The sequence below is a fragment of the Grampus griseus genome (assembly GCF_964374135.1).
Source record: "Grampus griseus genome assembly, chromosome: 4".
Classification (NCBI taxonomy): Eukaryota; Metazoa; Chordata; class Mammalia; order Artiodactyla; family Delphinidae; genus Grampus; species Grampus griseus.
In genome coordinates this window covers 74,040,098-74,062,891 of record NC_138997.1, presented here as the reverse complement: position 1 = coordinate 74,062,891, position 22,794 = coordinate 74,040,098, and the positions used below count along the sequence as shown (strand labels likewise).

The following is a 22,794-nucleotide window of genomic DNA, read 5'->3' as shown; positions in this document are numbered from 1 at the left end:
TAAAAAATTGGTTCTGAGTAGCATAAAAGCAGAAATGGAAACATTGATCTTAGCGAAAAGCAAACCCTCGGACTTTTCTAATTATTGGGCTGGCCAGAAAAGTTTGTTGGGGTTTTTCCATAAGATGTTATGGAACTTTTTGGCTGACCCAGTATTTTGAGCCTTGTTTGAATCTTATGTTTGGACAATCAAATTAACTTCTGAAAGTTAGAGAGTTGGTTTTTGTTGTTGTTTTGTTTTTTGTTTTTACAACACATTAACTCTGAATTTCCTCTTAAGTTTTTTGAACTGAAAAAAGTACTTCCTACTGTGCTTTATATTTATGTGTTATACAACTCAAGACTGTCACATTGCAATATTTACTATAATATATGTAATAAATATCTCACATTTATTAAAGTATACTCAAGCCAAATGTCTGGGGGGGTAATAAATTGTTCATTCAGATTTGTTAGATTTTGCTAGTTCTCTCTGTTTTGTAGCATCCAAAATCAGCTGATAGAAACTTGTAGGAAACACCGTCAGGTCTTTTGCCTCTTTCGCTGCAGGCTTTTACATGATATGTTAATACCTCCTTGTGTGTGTTTGGGTTGCAGAGTCGCCAATTTATATTTCCTGTTTCTAGTTGTCCTGAACTGGGTGCCTTTGGTAGAAGCCTTTCAAAAGGAAATTACGATGCTGCCTCTGGTGGTTGTCCTTACAATTATTGCAATTAAAGATGGCTTGGAAGATTACCGAAAATACAAACTTGACAAACAGATCAACAACTTAGTAACTAAAGTTTACAGTAGGTAAGTGTAACAGGAGCTGTGCTGGGGAATACACAGGCATCATTTAGAAACATGCAGAATGTTACTTTTTCCCCCTTAGGTGTGACTAGGACACTTGGAGGGTGGGCGTGTTTTCAACTAATATTTATTCAAGTCCTACAGGGAATTAAATTCAGACATCATAGGAAAACAATGTGTAAGCCATTGTCACCCCAGGAGTTGATAAAGCAAGAGTGTCTATAATTTAGGCGTAAGTGGAATTGAAAGGATTAAACTTCAAACCATAAGAAGGAAAGCAAGCAGTTAGTTTTTAATCCTAGATGTTACAATTTGGGATTAAGAGAGGATGGGATATGAAAAACATGAATATGGAAAAACAACAGGGGATATGAAAAAAGAGAAGATGAGCTTCCTGTGGAGGAAAGGGATTGTGAGAAATGGAGAAGTGTGTTCTTTTTTGTGCACAAAGCCAGCAGCCTATAAAACCCTTCCTGCTGTGGCAACAACAGAGGGCACATTCTGAAATGTGCATTTCAGAAGCACATTTGCTCTGTTGGAGACTTGTATTTCCAGTATTTATGAAATAGAAAGCCAAGAATAAAGTCCATTAAGGTGAGTTTTGAACTCTGCTGTTTATGAATGACTACATTTATGAATGCTAAAATGCTAGTGTCCGGAGACAGTTATTTATCACGCTGGGATGTATTCCTTCAAGTCATGTGCATATTGTGGTAGGGGTAAACCCATGGGGGACGGTTTACAAAATCGGGATTGTGCTACATATATTTTATTCTAATTCTTTTAGCCTAATATTACACTATAAATATTTCCCATGTCTTTAACCTTCAAGAAAGTACTTTTAATAGCTGCATTGTCTATAATATGACTCTAAGGTAATTTAACATTTCCCATATTTATATAATTCTGAGAATGTATGTTTCAGTGAGTATTCTTATACAAAAGTGTTGAAGATCTATGATTATTTCAGCATTATAATTAGAAATGGAATTACTAGATCAAAGAGGAATATATTTTAAAATTTATTTTACTGAAGTATAGTTGATTTACAATGTTAATTTCTGCTGTGCAGCAAAGTGATTCAGTTATATGTATATACATTCTTTTTTATATTCTTTTCCATGATGATTTATTACAGGATACTGAATATAGTTCCCTGTGCTACACAGTAGGACCTTATTGTCTATCCATTCTATATATAATAGTTTGCATCTGCTTATCTCAAACTCCCAATCCATCCTCCCCCACTGCCCTCCCCCTTGGCAACCACAAGTTTGTTCTCTATGTCTGTGAGTCTGTTTGTTTGATAGGTAAGTTCATTTGTGTCATATTTTAGATTCCACATATAAGTGATATCATATAGTATTTGTCTCTTTCTGACTTACTTCGCTTAGTATGATTTCTAGTTGCATCCATGTTGCTGTAAATGGCATTATTTCATTCTTTTTTTATGACTGAATAGTATTCCTGTCTGTGTGTGTGTGTGTGTGTGTGTGTACGTGTACTTTACCTTCTTTATCCATTCATCTGTCGATGGACACTTAAGGTTGCTTCCATGTCTTGACTATTGTAAATAGTGCTGCTGTGAACATTGGGATGCATGTATCTTTTCAAATTATGTTTTTTTTCTGGATATACACCCAGGAGTAGGATTGCTGGATCATATGGTAGCGCTATCTTTAGTTTTTTAAGGAACCTCCATACTGTTTTCCATAGTGGCTGCACCAATTTACATTCCCACCCACAGTGTAGGAGGGTTCCCTTTTCAAGAAGGAATATATTTAAGTCCTTATTTGGGTGTCTTTTGTGAAAATAAATTACAGCGTTTATAATGTTAATTCTCTGGAGTTCCCTTTCATGAGAAATGTATCTACTTCTTAAAAAGTCATCATTAGGAATAGATTTGTGAAATTCTGAATATGTTAACTGCTTTACAAGTAAGGGTTTGGTGTTACTTGTTTTCATTTCAGAGTTTGGAAAGCTTATGGAATATTCTGAGGTTAGTGAGTGTGGTAACTTGGCCTGAGGGGAGTAACCAAGTTAAGGGGCAGTAATCAGAAATAAAAAGTTAAAGAGGGAATTTGAAGCCTACTGTTGGAGACACTCCAATGACCAGGATACTGCTTAGACATTGAGTAAAAGAGTTCTCCAGAGAAACAGAATCAATAGGAATAAGATTTATTTTAAGGAATTGGCTCATGGGATTGTGGAGGCTAAGAGTCCCACTATCTTCCATCGGCAAGCTGGAGTCCCAGGAAGACCAACAGTGTAGTTTGAAGGCCAGAGAGCGATGGTATAGATTCCAGTCTGAGACTGAAGCCCTGAGAATCAGGAGTGTGAAGGGCGGATCAGTGTCCCAGCTCAGTCAGGCAGGCAGAGAGTGAATTCAACCTTCCTTCACCTTTTTGTTCTATTCAGGCCCTCAACGGATTGGATGATGCCCACGCACACTGGGGAGGGCCATCTGCTTTACTCAGTTCACCAATTCAAATGCTAATCTCTTCCAGAAACACTCACAGACACACCTAGAAATAATGTTGAACCAAATACCTGGGCATCCTGTGGCCCAGTGAAATTGACTCATAAAATTAACCATCACAGATATTTTCCTTTAGTGGTAGAGAATGCATTTTTTGAGTTAAGAAGTAACATGGTAAAGGTTGTGCTTCAGGAGGCTTGGTCCTCTCAGGTCATGGGAATGGCTTCTGTATAGATCTGCCTCTACTAATCAGTCCAGGGTACTATTGGGAGTAGATGCTAAGTACAGGAGGGGATTCATAGAAGAGATACTATGAAGAAGAACCCAGTGGAATTTGGTGAACTTTTGTGATTTTTTTTTTTTTCTTTCTGCTTTGGAGGATAAAAGTACCACTGATAGAAACAGGGAGCATTAAATTCATCTCAGGTAGAGTGAACTGTAAATGATAGTAAGACAGGCATCTGAGTGGAAATGCCCAGTGGGCAAATAGGGCACAAAAAGCTACAGAGAGAAATTTCAAAGTCATCAGTCCCTTTACGAGTTAGGAGTTTGACGTGAATCCTCAAGGGAGAAAATGTGAAGAGCTAAAAGACTGAGCTTTGAGCCCAAAGGTAGGCACCTGTTTCAGCCTTTGGAAAGACTTCAGAGGCTCCATTGGACAGATGCTGTCACTATTCTGAGGTCTCAGAGCATTTGGCATATTTCTTGGGTTGATTCCAGTGCTCTGATAGAGACTCAACTTTCATAAGACGCTAATTCTAAATTTGTCAGACTAGAGATTCTGTTCTATTCTAGTTTCCAAGTCAGAATAAATGATATCTAAGTTTAGAAGTTTAGTTTTATAATAAACAAGTATATTCTGAACAAATTTAAGTTCACTTGACTGACCAAGGGTTCAGCCAGATGACATAATTTTGTTGTTGTTGTTTTGGGAGGACAGTAACTCAAAGCCTTGTCCTGATGGTGGACATTTGTTTTCAGTGTTACATGAGCCAATGGTTAGGGAAGACTCCTCTGAAGAAGTGATATTTAAGCCAAAACCTGTAGGATTCTGAATTTTGTTCATTATTAGAATTCTTTTTTTTTTTCTTTTTTGGCGGTACATGAGCCTCTCACTGTTGTGGCCTCTCCCGTTGCGGAGCACAGGCTCCCGACACGCAGGCTCAGCGGCCATGGCTCACGGGCCCAGCCGCTCCGTGGCATGTGGGATCCTCCCGGACCGGGGCACGAACCCGCGTCCCCTGCATCGGCAGGTGGACTCTCAACCACTGCGCCACCAGGGAAGCCCCATTATTAGAATTCTTCAGTGGCTTTCCCCAAATTGATTTTAAAGACCTATTACAGAAAACAAAGTAACTTTTTTCTCTTTTGTAAGATGATGTGAACTGTACTTAAATAAGGAAAAATTAGTTCTTTTTTTTTCTTATACTGATGTCTAATCTAAAGGGAACCAGAAAAATTGATGTATAGAAAAAATGAAAAAATAGTTCATGGTTTTTATTTTAAAGTCATAGAGCACTTTACTGAAACAGTGCTGTGAATCATTTGATGACATTTAAATGCTTATTATGTGCCAGGGATAGAGAGGTGAAATGTTCATATAGTCTCTGCCTTCAAAAAATAGCTGTAGGAAATAGGATTTTACAGTGATTATACGATGAACAAAATCCATATTTTGACCAATTTTAAGATTGCTCAGCTAATGCCAAATTTAGCAAATGGAAAGAATACTTACATGTATTTTTAAATACAAATTCTTGTACATAAATAATTGCTGATTTTTAGTGCTAGTTTAGAGTTGTTACTGTTTGTTTGCTTTTTTAGCTTATTCTAAAAAGTTCTAATCCTGATTCCTTCACTTAGTAGCTGTGTAGCCTTGGGCAAATTATGTAACTCCAGTTATATTATTATAAACTCCAGTTCCCTTCATTATGAATAAAATAGTATAAAACAGTAAGCATAGTACCTAACCCTTTCAAGTGCTAAGTAAAGGTTAGCTATTATGATTATTGTAAGTTAATAATGACTATAAGCTAGAGTTTGTCATATGATCAAGTCATTTAATTAATATTTGAGAACTTGTTCAAACATTGTATGATTTTATAAATACTAAAATTCCCTAATGGGAAACCTGGTATAATTTTTTTCTCACGGGTCCCTTTAGACATAGTTTGGATCTGTCTTAGTTGATCTGCATATAAACGTAAAGATGAGATGCAATATTCTTTTCAGTTGTTTAAGGTCTAGTCCAAGATATCACTTTATGATTGCATTTCATAATAGAATTGGGTAGCTCTTTATGTCTTTTTATTATATTCTATGTAATTTGCTTTTGTTTGGTATAGAAGAAATAATGCTTACATTCTAACCCCTCGTCCCTTGTTCTTGGAACAAATTATAAGGATATAAAGAAATAAACGTAGGCTCTAAGACCATGTCTTGTTGATTTAAGTTAATGTACTAACTTAAATTCTTATTAAATACAAAGAAATTACTTTAGAGGACAAATTATTTCTCAGTAAAATTAAGTTGAAAGTATGCAGCTGTTAAATCTTGCAAGCTTCCGGAAGAAGCATATTAACATTTCTATGCAGATAATTTGGTTCTTATTTGTAATAATATGTGGTCTTTCACGAGGTGCTTAATTTTCTTTGGGAAAGTATCATAGGGAAATAACAAACACCAGAATAGAAATTAAACATTTAAACCCTATTACACCGCAATTACATTAGAATGAACTATTATCCAAAACCTGACTTAAGGTTGAATTATTATCCAAAACCTGCCTTTAAAATGGCAGCCGTTTGTAAGGTTTTAAGGTTTGCTTCAAGGATAATAGAAGTGTGCTGAAAATAAAACTATTAATCATCCAGCAAATTTAAGTGCCTACTGTGTTGTAGGCACTGAGAGATTTGGAGGTTTAAACAAAAAACAGATAAAATGCCTGCCCTCCAGAAACATACTCTTTTCTGATCTTTAAAAATCACCATATTGTTGGTGTTAGGAGTTTAAAAATACTAGCTAATATTAATATTTTAGAATTATCTCATAAATTCATAGAATTTCATGATTCTTGAAATGAGACTAAATATCAGTGGCTTTCTAAGATATTAACCTTATCGATGTGTGACATTTTCCAAAGCAGTGGTTCTTGAAATTCACTTTCTAATACACAATTAAACCATGTTTTGTTTGGTGGTCATTGGTAAGTTACTATAGCTGGGAGTAAAGTCTAGTATTTGAGAGATGGACTCTGGAGCTACCTGCCTTGTTTCAAATCCCAGGAATACTAGGAACTGTGTGACCTGGAGCTAGTGACTTAACCTGTCAAAGTCAGTTTTTCTCATTTCTAAGAGGTGGGGGAGTGGGGCATAGTGCATTCATCGTACCACCCACATAACAGTTATAAAAATTAAATGAATTGATGAATATAAAGCATCCAGTAAATCTTAACTATCTTGTGTCCAATGATTATTCAGTATTTGCGTTTTATAAACTGTTTTTAGTGTTTTATTGGAAAAATACTAAAGAACATCAAAAAGAAAAACTCATTCATAATCCCACTCTTCCTCTCTTTCAATTTGTTAAAGTAGGAAGTGGAAGTCCACATTTTCTGTCTTTCCACCTCTCTCCTTCCAACCTCCACCCCAGTGGAATCACTATTGATAGTCCAGTGTATTCTTCCCAACTTTCCCCAGTGATTGTGTATTGACATAAAAGCTGTGTGACATTGAATTCTTAAAGAAGCAAAATGGGTCTAGAAGTTTGCCTGAAGAATGGATTATAAGTGCTATATCCTGACCAGTGAGAGTAATTGCAGAAGCACAAATAACCAAGTAGATACAAGAAATTCTAGTTGTACATTTAGGCTGTGGGAGAAGGAGAAAGTTCTTTTACTACTTTTAATTCTATATCCGAGAAGGAAATATAACCTCATGTTGAGTCTACCACAATTAAAAATTCTCAAAGCTAGTTAAAATTGGCAATGAGCATTTGTCACTTAGCTTGTAGTTTCAAACATCATGCTCTTCTCCCATGCCCTATGGCATTGTGCCTCCACTCTCACTCTGACTGATACACTGTCCCACCTTTCTTCACCTGACTCACTCTAGATCATCCTGCAAGGCTCACCTCCTCCAGAGTTAAATGTCCCAACTGTTTGCTCCCATAATAACCTGTGCATACCTCTTATAAAATTGCTGTTTGTGTCACTTTTTCAAATTTTGACCATAACTTCCATAGGGAGATCACCATATCTTAATCACTTTTGTATTCTTAGCACCTGACGTGGTAACTCACATAAATTAAGATCAGTATGTGTTTAATTGACCTGAACTAGCTACCTATTGGGAAAATTAGCTACTTTAAAAATATCCTAGTATGGACTCCAAATGGGGAAAAGTTAATTTAATTGTAAAATTGACCTCATTTGAATTTTGTTCCAATGTAGAGTAAATAAACTTGTCCCTTAGAGGAATTCTATTTCTTCTGTTTGAAAGAAAAATAAAATCCTTAACCCTAATATCAAATCTGTCTTCTCTCCCTACTTTTACAAATTCTCAGCAAATTTTCTTATAGCTTTCTTCATAGAAAACGTAGAGGTCATTAAGCATGAATTAGGTACTTCAGTTCTTTCTTACATCATCTACATCTTCACCTACTTTCTTCTGACTTTACATGAAAAGGTGACTCCCTGCTTGTAATAGTAATTCTTTCATCTGCATTCTTAATTCCATTCCTTGTTGCTTCTCCATAGCCTCAAACAGCACCCTCCAACGCTGTCCTCTCTTCTACCTTGCCTTCTCCATGGGCTTCTTCCCTGCATGCTACGTGCATGCCCAGTTCTTTCATCCTTACTGTCCTTTGCCTTACCTTCCCTTGCAGTGGCTGCTTTCACCCTTTATTCCTTTCAGGGCTAAACTTCATGAAATATTCTACTTCTTCAACTTCCAGTTATGCCTTAATTCACTGGAGGTCTCACTTTCGTCTTCACTCTCCGCATCAACAGTTTCATGCTATCAACTTGATAGCAGACATTCTAATAACCACATATCACAGGCATGACCCCTTTGTGGCTTTTGTTACTATGATGGCTCCCTTTTTGAAATGTCCTTCTTTTTTGATTTCTTCGACATTTCCTCTTGGGTCGTTACCTTGTGTCAGCTGCCCTTTATGTACCTAGGACTTGCAAGTTTATATTTCTACTCATGAACTTCTGATCAAAACCATCAAAATGCTGGACCTCTTCAATTTTATATCTCACTTCAAATAAAAACTTTCCAAACCAAATTTATTATCTTCACCATGATGCAATCAGTTGCTTCTAAAATCTGGGACATGGTGAAAGGCCCCACTCACCATACAAGTTAGACACCATAGTGTCACCCTTGATAACTTTGCGTGTAATAAGTCAGAATACTTGTCTCTAGTAACCAAATATGTCTTGACTTAATCTCCTTTCATCCATCTTTTTTGCTGCCTTAATTCTAACCATCTTTATCCCTCCCCTGAATTATTTCAATAACTTTCCATTGGTTCCTTGCCATTCCTATTTCTAACCAGCCTGCCACCCAACAATTCATCCGTTACTCTGTAGCAGGAGTTAGCAGGTAGAAATAGAATCATATCCTTCTGTGAACCTTCAGTGAATATCCATTTTCTATGGAATGAAATCCCTACTCCTAGGAATGGCAGTAAGACTGAACCTTCAAAATATGACTCCTGGGTTCCTTAAAAAACTACAAATAGAACTACCATACAACCCAGCAATCCCACTACTGGGCATATACCCTGAGAAAACCATAATTCAAAAAGAGTCACGTACCACAATGTTCATTGCAGCTCTATTTACAATAGCCAGGACACGGAAGCAACCTAAGTGTCCATTGACAGATGAATGGATAAAGTAGATGTGGCACATATATACAATGGAATATTACTCAGCCATAAAAAGAAACGAAATTGAGTTATTTGTAGTGAGGTGGATGGACCTAGAGTCTGTCATAAAGAGTGAAGTAAGTCAGAAAGAGAAAAACAAATACCGTATGCTAACACATATATATGGAATCTAAAAAAAAAAAATGTTATGAAGAACCTAGGGGCAGGACAGGAATGAAGACACAGAGAATAGACTTGAGGACACAGGGAGGGAGAAGGGTAAGCTGGGACGAAGTGAGAGAGTGGCATGGACATATATCCACTACCAAATGTAAAATAGCTAGTGGGAAGTAGCTGCATAGCACAGGGGGACCAGCTTGGTGCTTTGTGACCACCTAGAGGGGTGGGATAGGGAGGGTGGGAGGCAGACGCAAGAGGGAGGAGACATGGGGATATATATATACATATATATATGTATATATATATATGTATATATATAGCTGATTCACTTTGTTATAAAGCAGAAACTAACACACCATTATAAAGCAATTATACTCCAATAAAGATGTTAAAATATATATATATATATATATATATATATATATATATATATATGACTCCTGCCTACCTTTTTTGTCTTCTCTCTGTTACTTCCCACCATGGAAGAGTAAACTGGTGTATACTAGAAAAAAATTGTTAAAACAAACCATTGATTTACCTTTCTTGATAAACTAACAAACTCTTTAGGTAAATAAGGAATTCTTTTAGTTGGATTCAACCTGGTGCATAAGATATTTTGGGAGAATATGTCCTGAAAATGTTCTTCTTAAGTAGCCCTTTGAGCTAAGTATTTCTTGAAATAACCAATGTAGTTCTGTATAGCAGAAGTTATACAAGTATTGGCTTAAGGTAGCATTTCTATTTAATATGATGCATTCATTTTTAATATATAGGTCATATAGCTTAGAATATAACTATCTCCCAGGCTTCTTCAACAATGAATTTGAATATTGAGCTCCAAAAATGTAATAGAAAATAAATCTTTACTTATAAAATAAGTGCATTTTTATGACAAATACTAGTTCTTTGCAGATATTTGGGAGGTGATAGGGGGATGAGACAGACCTTCCTAACATTTGTTGGCAGTATTGTGTGTGAAATGCTGCTTAACTAGTTATATAATAGTCTGTGCCTCAAATGTCCTAATTCTTCTCTAAGGACAGTGCTTTATGGAACTTAATTCATGCCATTGGTATGAAAAGGCATGAGAAGTTTGGCAAAAACTTTAACGTAAATCAGGGCATTTATGGCAAGTCAACCTCAGTTCATGTGCCTTTCCTTTAAAAAGAATTGAATATATAGATTGGGAAAACTACACTTTTGAAAAGAGTTAAAATTTGGCATTCTCCTTTCTAGGGATCCACTGCAGCCAACACAGGACTACTTTAACCAGTATTTCAATTAAATGATAATTAGGGGTGTTAATCTGGTGGTATAATGATGTTTAAAGTGTTGTGTCTGGGTATTTATTTCATTTCTTTTGGGTTTTCTTTAATTTCTCCATCCTATCTGCCAGATAGGAAGCTCTCTTGAGAGCAAATAATGTGTCTTGGGTACTTTTAGATCCTTGATTCCTGACTACAGGATAGCACGCAGGAATTGCTTCATATATGAATAAACCCATCCAATGTTAATTTTAATTTTATTCAAGAACTACCCAAATAGCGTAGTGGTTCAAAATCTCACAGGAAAAGAGAATTGATGTTTTGGCAGCTTAGTAACTAAATTTTCAGGTGAAGCAAGTTGCGGAATTTAAGTGTTACCAATTCTCTGGCTTCCCCTTTTAGCATTTAACAGATTAAAATTCACCCTAACACTTTAAATTATATACTAAAATTAAAAAAAAAACTATTATGTGTGTTTTTGGCTTGAGATTCTTTTTAAACTTTTTTTTTTTCTATTTTAGGAAAGAGAAAAAATATGTCGACAGATGCTGGAAAGATGTTACTGTTGGGGACTTTATTCGCCTTTCCTGTAACGAGGTTATTCCTGCAGATATGGTTTTACTCTTTTCCACTGATCCAGATGGAATCTGTCACATTGAGACTTCCGGTCTTGATGGAGAGAGCAATTTAAAACAGAGGCAGGTGGTTCGGGGATACACAGAGCAGGTAAATGATGTGTTCTCCATTGGTGACATAAACGTTTTCTTTTCAGAAGATGTCTGAGCTCATTTTCACATGTACAGATAAAGAGACTTTTTAAACTCATTTTTACCTTTACAAAATGGAAATCTAGAGAGCTTAATCCAGTTCCAGATATCAGTAGAGGTATGCTATATTTTATAGATAATAGGATTTAATGACTTCGGAGTTCAGACGTTTCAGTCTGACGGTCATATATTTCTGGGAATTGAATTTAAGAAACCCAACAAATTTTACAATTTGGAAAATTCTTTTGCAGTAGAAACAATCAACTTCTAACTTATTTTTCTTAAACTTAGATTTTTATATGTTATGTCTGATTGAAGCTGGAGATATCAATCGGTCATTGTTCCTAAAATCTGTAATTACTTATATACCAAGGCCTTTTAAGAAATTTGTAACTTTTCATGCCACAGAGCTCTGACCCTTCGCCATGCTGTGGTGAGGTAAACAAGACCTTTGAAGTTATATTAACACGAGTTTGAATGAATCCCAGCTCTGCCGTTTAATTACTGTGTTACTTAACCACTTTATGCCTCAGTTTCTTTATCTTAAAATGGAAATGATGATATTTGATCTATTAGAGAATTTTGTGACATATTGATATTTAGCATATTTTAATTTTTTAAATAAAGTTTACTGAGATCAAATGCATACGTGCTCAGAGTACTCATATGTATACATATATGTGTGTATATATGTATAAATACACACGTGATCTCAGAAGCTACATATATGGTTAAAGAACAACAACAGAAGTATTTTCAGCTTTTCAGTGTCTTCCAGATAAAAGAGTGTGCCCTGTAGGAGGAGAAGTTCTCTCCTGCAGGGAGTCCTGCATGGATTCCAGTATATGATTCAGACATTCCCATCACCTGAAGATATTTATTGATACTCTGGGACCATTCTGATCTCATTTATTCATTTATAATTATGCCTATACTTTCCTTCATTTGGGCAACTTGTGACAAATTTTGTGACAAGCATGCCTTCGTTTTATCTTAACAATTGGTGAAAGGATAAACACTTAAATCTCAAGATTTAACATTGAATTTTTGTTTGGTGATTTTAAAAAATAAATAAATAATAAATAAATAAATATTTTTTAGGACTCTGAAGTTGATCCTGAGAAATTCTCCAGTAGGATAGAATGTGAAAGTCCCAACAATGACCTCAGCAGATTCCGAGGATTCCTGTGAGTGATACATGACTTACCTTTGTGGGTGTGAGTGGGACTGTATGTTGCAATTATGCTTAACTCAAAAAAACTTTTGTGTACTTATACCAAGTTAAATCACTAAAGGCTGTAAGTTAAGCCACCTATAAATTTGGCTTATTTTAATTATTTGATATTTACCTATGTATATTTTTAAAACAAAAAAACCTTGTTCTTAAAATAATCCTAGACTCTCTTTCAGTGGTATGTGAATGACTTAACATGAGCTCCATGTTAAGCCCAAGACATGTTAGTTATTGGGAAGGAAGTGTTTGGACAGACAGGGCAGCTTAAGTGACATGATAGGCTGATGGTGTCCTCCTATCCTATTAGAATTAGAGTAGGTGGACAATTCAGTTGGTAAAATTAGCCAATGATTTTGAAACACATCTAAGAAAAAGTATGGGAATCCACAACAGTGTTCATTCTGGAGGCTTCCTGTGGCATCTACATCCCTTTCCAAGGGCATCTAGAATTTAGGGTCTTATCTGATTCAGGCTGGCTTGTGCCACTTAAGTGCTTTATTTTTTGAGCCAAGTTACTTTTTTTATCCTTCCTTATTTTTAAGAGGAGTTAGTTAGACCTACTTCATAGCGGTGATCTTGTGAGGAAATGGCAGAGAAGAAAAAAGTTCCTAAATCATTTTTTGATACCATTACCCTGATACCGAAAGAATACAGAGACATTTAAGGGAAGATTAATATCCCTCATGAACATAGATGCAAAAAAATTTACACAAATTATAGCAAATCAAACCCAACAATATATAAAAAGGTTAATACATAATGACTCAGTAGGTCTTATACCAGAAATGCAAGATTGGCTTAACATTAGAAGATCAAACAATGTAATTCACCATATTAACAAACGATAATTAACAAGTGAAAAAGAAAAACCAGGTGACCATCTCATGGATATAGAAAAAGCATTTGACAAAATGTAACTTCCGCTTTTGCAAACTGGAAATAGAAGGGAACTTTCTCAACCTGATGAAAGGCATCTATAAAAACCATACAGCTAGGATCAGACTTAATAGTGAAAGACTAAGTAAGCATTTTTCCCCTAAGATCAGGAAAAAGACATGGATATTGTCTCTCACCACTTTTATTCAAGGTTGTACTGGAGAGCCTAGCTAATGTAAAGAAAATGAAATAAAAGCATCAAGTAATAAAGAAGTAAAACTGTCTTTTATTCATAGAGGGTATGATGGTCTTTGTAGAAAACCTGATGAAATCTACAAAAAAAGCTACTAGAATTAATAACTGAGTTTAGCAATGTTGTAGGAAACAAGATCAATATACAAAAATTAATTGTATTTCTGTACACTAGCAATGAACAATCAGATACAGAAACTTTAAAAATCAATTTATAATAGCATCAGAAAAATTGAAATACTTAAGAATAAATCTGACAAAAGGTATGAAAGACCTGCATACTGAAAATCACGGAACACTGTTGGGTTAAACTAAAGATGTAACTAAATGGAGAGACATACGTTGTTCATGCGTTGAAAGACTCAATATTGTTAGGACATCAATTTTTTTCGCAAATTGATCTGTAGATTCAGTGTAATCCTAATTGAAATCCCAGCAAGGTTTTACTTTTTACTTTTATTTTTTTTAGAAATTGGCAAGTTTATTCTAAAAATTTATGTGGAGATAGAAAGAACCATTTAACTAAAACAACTTTGAAAAAGAACAGATCTGGAGGGCTAATACCACCAGATTTTGTTTTTGGCATATAGACCAATAGGTCAGTGGAAGAGGTTAGAGTCCAGAAATTGATCCAGGCATTAATGGGCAACTGGATTTTGACAAAGATGCAAAGGCAGTTTAGTGGAGAAAGGTTAGTTGTTTCAACAAATGATGCTGCAACAATTATACATCTATACTTTAAAAAAACACTTTAACTTAGACCTCTCGCCACTTAAAAAGATTAACTAAAACTGGATCCTGTACTTACTTAAATGTAAACCTGAAATTATAAAACTCCTAGAAGAAAACATAGGGGAAATCTTTGGTATCTTGTGTTAGCCAAAGATTTCTTAGATATAACACCAAAAGCACAAACCATAAAAGGACAAAAATAATTAAAGAACTTCATCAAAATTAGAAACTTATTCTCTTCAAATGACACTGCTAAGCAAATGAAAACATATCTTCAAATGACACTGCTAAGCAAATGAAAACAGAAGTCACAGACTGGAAGAAAATATTTGCAATGCATGTTTCTCATATAGGACTTGTATTCAGAATAGAGAAAGACATCTCAAAACTCAGTAATAAGTAAACAAACAATACAGTTTTTTAAATGATCAAAAAAATTGAACAGACACTCCATCAAAGAAGATACATGGATGACAAATATCTGTGTGAAAAGATGCAAATTAAAACCACAGAGCTACAACTGCTAAATTAAAAGAACTGACTATACCAACTTTTCACAAGGATGTAGAGAAACTGGAACTCTCATGTACTGCTGGTAGGAGTGGAAATGGCTACAGCCACTTTAGCAAATAGTTTGGAAACTTCCTAAAAAGTTAAATTCACACCTACCGTGTGATCTGGTTTTTCCACTCCTAAGAAGTTACCCAAGAGAAAACATTTATCCAACATATATCCATATACCCAAGAGAAAACATTTATCTATATACTAACCTGTACACAAACATTCAAAATAGCTTTATTGGTAATAGCCCCAATTAGAAACAACCCAAATGTCCATCAACAGGTAAATAGGTAAAACAAATGGTATATCCATACAATGAATGCTACTCTGCAGCAAAAAGAATTCACTGGTGGTACATGGAACAACGTGGATGCATCTCAAAATAATGTTGAGTGAAAGAATCCAGACAAAAAAGAATATATACTATATGATTTGATTTATATAGTCTCTCAAAAAAGAAAGCTAATTTATAGTGATAGCAGATTAGTGGGTGCCTGGGAGGGGGAAGGTAGGAAGGAAAGATTGCAGAAAGACATAAGGAAACTTTGGGGAATAATGGATATGTTCATTTTCCTGATTGTAGCGATGGTTTCACAGGGAAAACGTCAAAACATCAAGTTTTACACTTTAAATATGTACAGTATATGTATTATGATTTTTATTAGTTATTCCTCAGTCAAGTTGTTTAAAATGTTAGAGTCATCATGGAAGGAAGTTTAGAACATCGTGGTAGCATCTTTAAGTAGCACCTGATACAGACAGGTGTTTGGGCAGGCACAGGAAGCTATGCAATGGGAAAAGGGAATAGGCTTGGTCCAGGTAAAGAGGTAATGCTAGAATTAAATCATCAAGAATGAGAAGATACCAGGCAGGCAACTAAATGCAAAGAAAGGCTGACATTCCAGGTTAAGGGAGCAGCAACACAGGTAATGGTGTAGGGGCCTGAGACCACAGTGCATTTGTGGAGTCATAAGTGGTTTAAGTATGTTTGGAGGGTAGGTGAGCAATATAATAGATCATAAAGAGGCGAGATGATAAAGGGACGTTAGCAGATATTCCTGTCATCAGAAACGTGCTCATAAGCCATCTCTTAGGATGAGTCATTTTCTAGTATTATTTTCTCCAGCTGCTGACTATTTACAGAATTTCCTCTTGTAAATGTCAGATTTAAGGGCTGACATTTTTTGACCTGGACCTCAGGTGCTGAGGTTTGTACAGCCTCTTACTGGGAACGCTGACTCCCCCTGACAAGGTCAGTCTTGCTTCTGGCACATTTCTAGACAGGAAAGAATAGGAACTTTAGTCTATCACTGTGTGGCTTGGAATATAGAACTCTGCATAGAATCTGACTCAGAGCCTGTATATTTAGTAGAGTCAGCCCAGGACGATACAGTAATTTTTTGTGAAATTGTTTTTATCTGCTAAACTAGCTCCTTATCCTCTTCCTGCTGTGTAGCCTATTTCCTAAAATCAACAAAAATTGAGATGTTCAAGCTCACTCTCTGTATGAATGATGGCTTCTCTGGTCTTCTTACTCTCAGGTAGCACTGACTTCTTCCTTATTTGTGCCCACATTGTATGCTGAATATCAGATTTCTATAATAACACCTATAATATTTTTATTACTTACATATTTCTATATCAGTCACTTCCTGTTAGACCACAGGAGGCAAGACTGTGTAAGTTTGTTTTTCTATCCTCAGCATCTGGGTGGCTGTGCTGGGCGCATGGTAGATATCACATAGGCTCTTGAATGGATGAGAGCTCCATGTGGACAGTCAGTGTCTCACATGGAATCTGAAAGTCCCATGCTATAAGTGCCAAATACACACCCATCAAGTGCAGGACATGTTTAGAGTTTGGAGCAGGTGCGACCAAGATAGAAGTTGGGCTTTGATGTAATGATGGTAACCTAGAGTGATGTAATGGTGAAAAATAAGGATCCCTTATTTGGATTAAGTGTATCTTAATACACTAAGGAACTTTGGAACTGGTTCTTTTGTATATTCTTTTGTATATTCTATCTGTTCTGTAAAGGTTCTAGGGATAACAAATGCTATATTCATGAGGAACCAAATCAAGACTGGGATGCGTGCCTGGGAATGCTACATAGGAATGTGAATGTTGGGATTTAATTTCCTCATCCGTAAATCCAGAAAACAGAATTAGGTTAAACCCAAGGACACTGCTAGTTCTGACCATGACCCTATGGTTTGCTCTTTGTACATAAACCCATATAAATGAAGGAATGTAAGCACACACCTCTTAGAGTGTTTTACAAATTAGAGGAGTGAAATGACAAATCTATTTTCCTCCTTTGTGGTAGGAAACCTTTTTTGAACAGCTTTTCTTTTCCTTGTAATCCAGATAGCATGGGTAGCAGATACAATGACAATCTTCCTATACTTAATAAAGAAGAAACGACTTATAGACTGAAGTGTATTGCTTAAAAAACAAACTAACTTTAATGCTGAAATTAAGAATGCATTTTCACAAAATAGGTGAAATACGTTGCATTTTGCTTATTTTTAAAAATTTTCCAATGAGTTTGCTCTGTATTTTTGCCACTATAGTAATTTCATCAAGTAATTACTTTGATAATTTTAAAACTGTTTTACAGAAGATTTCAAACATGCAAAATTAGGAAGAAACGTGTAATGAACACCCATGAGCCCTCACCCAGTTTTAACTATTTCATAATTTTGCCAACTTTGTTTCAAATATCCTTCCACTTCCTTCCCTGCACCTACATCACATCATTTCAATGTCAATACTTCACTATGAATATACAGCAGAAAAAAACTTAAAAAAAAAAATACCCATAACATCATTATCACATTTAACTAAATTCAGAACAATTTCTTGACAGCGTCTAATACCTAATCTTTGTTCAAATTTCTCCAATTATCTCCAAAAAATTTTTAGAGTCAGTATATTCTAACCAGGATCAGAACAAAGGTCTACACGTTGCATTTGGTTGATATGTCTCTAAATTTCCCCTCCGAAGAAATGGGGTCATTTAGCTTGTAGAATTTACCACATTCTAGATTGAGCTAATTGCGTCCTTCCTGAGGGTGGAGTCCCTCTACCACTCCTTTTGCTCCCCCCCTCCTCATTCTACTCATTTGTTGAATAGACCAGGTCATCTTGCCCATAGAGCTTACCACTGCAGATTTGGCCAACTGCATCCTTGCATTGGTGGTTAACATGTTTCTCTGGCCTTATTTCCTGAAAACTGTCCAGAGGCACTTTCAGAATCTGATGAAAGAAATTCTCTCCCTAGAAAATGACAAATGTATATAGACACACACAGGGGAATATTGCATGCAGTTTCAAAGGTTTCACAGTTCCCCTGATGCCACAGACCCCTGTTTGATTTGCCCTCTTAGAGCCTTGATTAGGTTCCGAGGGAGATGAGCAATTTCTGTCCTCGAACTTCTGGAGGCTGGAGGCCAGTGATGTCCCCTTGTCCCGTTGGTAGTTATGTTAAGATTGGTGTTGTCAGCCTTATCCTTTCATTATAAAGTTCCCTACCAGCCTTCCACCTAATGATTTTAGCCACTGGCTATCATTGCCTAAGAGTAATCCTTGATTTCACCAGGGTCAAAAATGGGAATTTTCTAATTCCATCAAGAACTTTTCCCTCATCAGCTATTAAGTTACCCCCAAATACAGTTTCTACTAGAGGAAATAGTTTCCTTATTTGGAATATTTTCTAATTTTTGTAGCATCAATACTAGAAGTTGACAATGAATGGTAGAAATCAGTGTTAGAAACCTGTTGTGTCTTTTTTCTCCAGCCAAAGTGGGTAACTGAAATAACAAAAGCAAATGCATCAGAGATTTGTATCTTTTCCTGTGAACTGCCTAACTTCATACTGTAATCAAGAATATTCAAAAATCATTTTTATTTTTACATGCCCATTTTTGCTGTTTAAAAATAAACTTATATGCTGTCTTTCTTATAGAGAACACTCCAACAAAGAACGTGTGGGTCTCAGTAAAGAGAATTTATTACTTAGAGGATGCACCATTAGAAACACAGAGGCTGTCATGGGCATTGTGGTTTATGCAGGTTGGTTATACTTCTGACTTTTCACCATCATCTCCTCTGTGCTTTTCTGCAAGTTAACATTTTCCATTTATTCAAAATGTAATCTCTAGAAGCAGAAAGGAAATTTTGTCTTGATAACCTTAATCATTGGTCTCTGTTTTTCTAAAGAGATCACAAAAAGAAACTAAATTAACAAAGTATGTTGCATAACTACTTTTCATTAAATTGTCTGCCAGCGAGATATAAAAATATGATATTTGTTACCTGGCTTTAGTTTGCACATTTTCTCACATACTGTGTTACCCATGTAGGCCATGAAACCAAAGCAATGCTGAACAACAGCGGACCAAGGTATAAACGCAGCAACTTAGAAAGAAGAGCAAATACAGATGTCCTCTGCTGTGTCCTGCTGTTGGTTATAATGTGTTTAACTGGTGCATTGGGTAGGTAGAATTTGATTATTTGCTGACATCTTTTCAGCAAGATATTTATTTAAAAGTATTTTCAAAATGAAATTTATGAAAAAGTTTGACTTTTGTAAGGGAGGTTTTATTTGCCAATAATTGCTTTCTTCACATCTTTGTCTCTCTCATTCTCTAACCTGAAAAGCATTAATATTGATTATATCCAGTTACACATGGCCACGGTACTAAAGCGAGCTGGGAAGAGATGTAAGGAATGAGAGAGACAGAGACAGGAAAATGTGTACCGTTTGAATTTGAATTTGTTTCTTAAACAGTTGGTGTTCAACCAAAACCAATACTCTTATCTCTCTTTCTTTAGGAATAAAGTTCTATATTTGCATAATATATACATAGCATCCTTTTGATGTCTGTACATTTTTTGAAAGGTCATGGAATCTGGTTGAGCAGATATGAAAACATACCCTTTTTTAACATCCCTGAGCCTGATGGACATGTCATATCACCAGTGTTGGGAGGATTCTATATGTTTTGGACCATGATCATTTTGTTACAGGTAATTTCTATTGTACTCATCATAGAATATTAAGATCTTGGCTACTTATCCAGCACTATATGGTTTTTCATCCCTTCTTTTCCACCTTTAACATTTTTAAAATTGTTTTGCTCTTCTTAGGTTTTGATTCCCATTTCTCTCTATGTTTCCATTGAAATTGTGAAGCTTGGACAAATATATTTTATTCAAAGCGATGTGGATTTCTACAATGAGAAAATGGATTCTACTGTTCAGTGCCGAGCCCTGAACATCACAGAGGATCTTGGACAAATTCAGTACCTCTTTTCTGATAAAACAGGAACCCTGACTGAGAATAAGATGGTTTTTCGAAGATGTAGTGTGGCAGGCTTTGATTACTGCCATGAAGAAAATGGTGAGTGTTGGGTTTCTATGAAAACCAGCCTTAAGATTGGTCGTTTTTGCACCCACTTAATGACTTGGTAATTCTGGCACAGAAGTGCTGTACTTAATCATTGAGTACTTAACTCCTCTAAATGCGCATTGTTTCATTGTTGTCCCTTTAAAAGTTAGGTCAGAAGTTAGTAGGTCAGGAGTTAGTGGGTCAAAGTCAAAGATTCTACTTCCATGGTTTCTTTTCTTTCCTTTTTTTTTTTTTGCCATGGTTTCTCTGAAAGGAAAGTAAATTACCAGTAGTCGTAGAAGGTTGGGGGTTGGATTTGGTGACAATGATATTGCATTATAGATATTTTTGAGAATCTAATGAAACTATGGACCATCTCCCTGAAAAATATTTTGAAAATAATTCCAAAGGGACAACAGTTTCCCCAGACCCCATCCTTCAGCCCATAGGTATTCATTGGTCGTTGGCTGAGAATACCTAGTTTAAGAAGAAATAAGATGAACTGAACTTCTGAGGCTAAGGAAGTAAATATATAAATTGTAAGTTTCCTTTAAAGAATTGATCTTCATTAATTTTGTTATTTATAAGAGTAAGTGTACTCCTATGAAAGTAATTATGAGAAATGTCCAAAACAAATTAACCTAGAAGTTAACCACCATTAATCATTTGGTGAATATATAACCATCCATTTCTTTATGCATATTCCTGTATATGTGAAAATATATATTTGCACATTTCCCCTTTTATAAGTTATAATATGTTGTAATAATGCTTTGCAGTTTGCTTTTTTTATTCCTCATTATCTCATGGACCTTTTTCCAAGTCAGTTCATGACTTCACGTTAAGTACATGGTATTGCATTATATGTGGTCAAACTTAGTTTGCTTTTATAACAGTACTTGCAATTAACATTCCTTATTCATTCAACAGATATTTTGTGAGCTCCTAATATGTGGCATGAGTCCCTGATCTCATGTAGCTTAGCGTTTAAGGCAAGAGACAGACAAGATTAAAAATTATGATATACAAAATAAAATTCATCATGCAATATGCATTTCTCTACATACATATTTGTGCAATTATTTTTATAAGATACATGTCTAGCAACTGGATCCAGAGGTTTGCACATATAAAATTTTTATAGATCCTACAAAATTTATCTATAAAATACTGTGCTAATTTATGTTCTCACAACCCAGAAAAATAACACCTATTTTTCACACCCAGCCATAATGGGATGAACTTATTCTTTTGAATTTGTGAGTTTTGTAGTCATAGTTAGCACTTCATTGTCTTTATTTTTCTTTGATTAGTAATGAGATGTTTAACTGTTTAACTTTTTATATGTTTCTGGCCATTTGAATATCCTTGGTAGAGTGATCATGTCTTCCTATTTAACAGATGAGTTTTTCTTATTCTTAGTAAATCTGTAGGAGGGTTTTATCTATTAAGGCAGGGCTGACGTTCAGCTTGTATGCCCCAGTCTAGGTTGTCTGTGGCCCATGTCTATTTTCATTTGTGCACTTGTATTGAACCAGTTAAATAATTTGAGTATCAACCTTGATATTATCCTTTTCTTCTGTAGGTGGCAAATATTAATACTTTCTTGGTTCATCATTTATCACTGTATTAGTTTTCTATTGCTACATAACAAATTACTACAAATTTGATAACAAATTACTACAAATTTGATGGCTTCAAATAACACAAACATACTGTCTCACAGCTTCTGTGGGTCAGGAGTCTGGGTGCACATAGCTACGTCCTCTCTGAGTCTCTCACCTGGCTGAAATACAGGTTTTGGCTGGAGCTATGATCTTATCTGCAACCCAGGGTCCTCATTTTGGTTTCCTGGTTTTAGAGTTGTCAGTGTCTTGAGGTTGTAGGACTAAGGCCCCTGCTTCCTTGCTGGCTGTCAGCTTAGAGCCATTCTTAGCTCATAGAGGTGGCCTACCATCCCTTTGCCATGTGGCCTCTCCACAGCATGGCAGTTCACTTCTTCAAGGCTACCAGCCGAACCTCTAGCTTTGAGTCTCTGACTTTAGGTAAGTTGTGGCACCTCTTTTTACCTGATGAGGTCAAGCTACCCTAGGATAGGCTTCTTTTATATTAACTCAGATTCAACTGGCTAGACACTTGATTATATCTGCCAAATCCTCTGACCTTTGTCAGGTAACATAATTTAATCATAGAAGTGAGATGCTGTCCTACAGGGTGTGTACACAGGGGTGGGGCAGGAATCTTGGGGGCCATCTTAGAATTCTGTCTACCACAGCCTCTTAACTTTGCTTAGGGTGTCACTTCTTGTGAGAAGTTTTATATTTTTATGAAATCAGTCTTATCAATTATTATGTCTATTATTAAGACTACAGATATTATGATTTCTGCCA

At 35.7% G+C, this 22,794-nt stretch overlaps 1 protein-coding gene across 1 annotated transcript in view; it reads left to right on the top strand.

The window, feature by feature from the left end:
- The window catches only part of ATP10D (ATPase phospholipid transporting 10D (putative)), a gene marked incomplete at its 3' end in the record, with an annotated part of 93,087 nt that overhangs the window by 41,029 nt on the left and 29,264 nt on the right, over positions 1 to 22,794 (top strand). Inside the window, exons 3-9 of the mRNA XM_082654024.1 lie at positions 597 to 791; positions 11,111 to 11,315; positions 12,458 to 12,543; positions 18,980 to 19,086; positions 19,377 to 19,508; positions 19,916 to 20,043; positions 20,164 to 20,416. Coding sequence (XP_082510150.1) covers positions 597 to 791; positions 11,111 to 11,315; positions 12,458 to 12,543; positions 18,980 to 19,086; positions 19,377 to 19,508; positions 19,916 to 20,043; positions 20,164 to 20,416 — 1,106 coding nt within the window. The remainder of the gene's footprint in view (positions 1 to 596; positions 792 to 11,110; positions 11,316 to 12,457; positions 12,544 to 18,979; positions 19,087 to 19,376; positions 19,509 to 19,915; positions 20,044 to 20,163; positions 20,417 to 22,794) is intronic.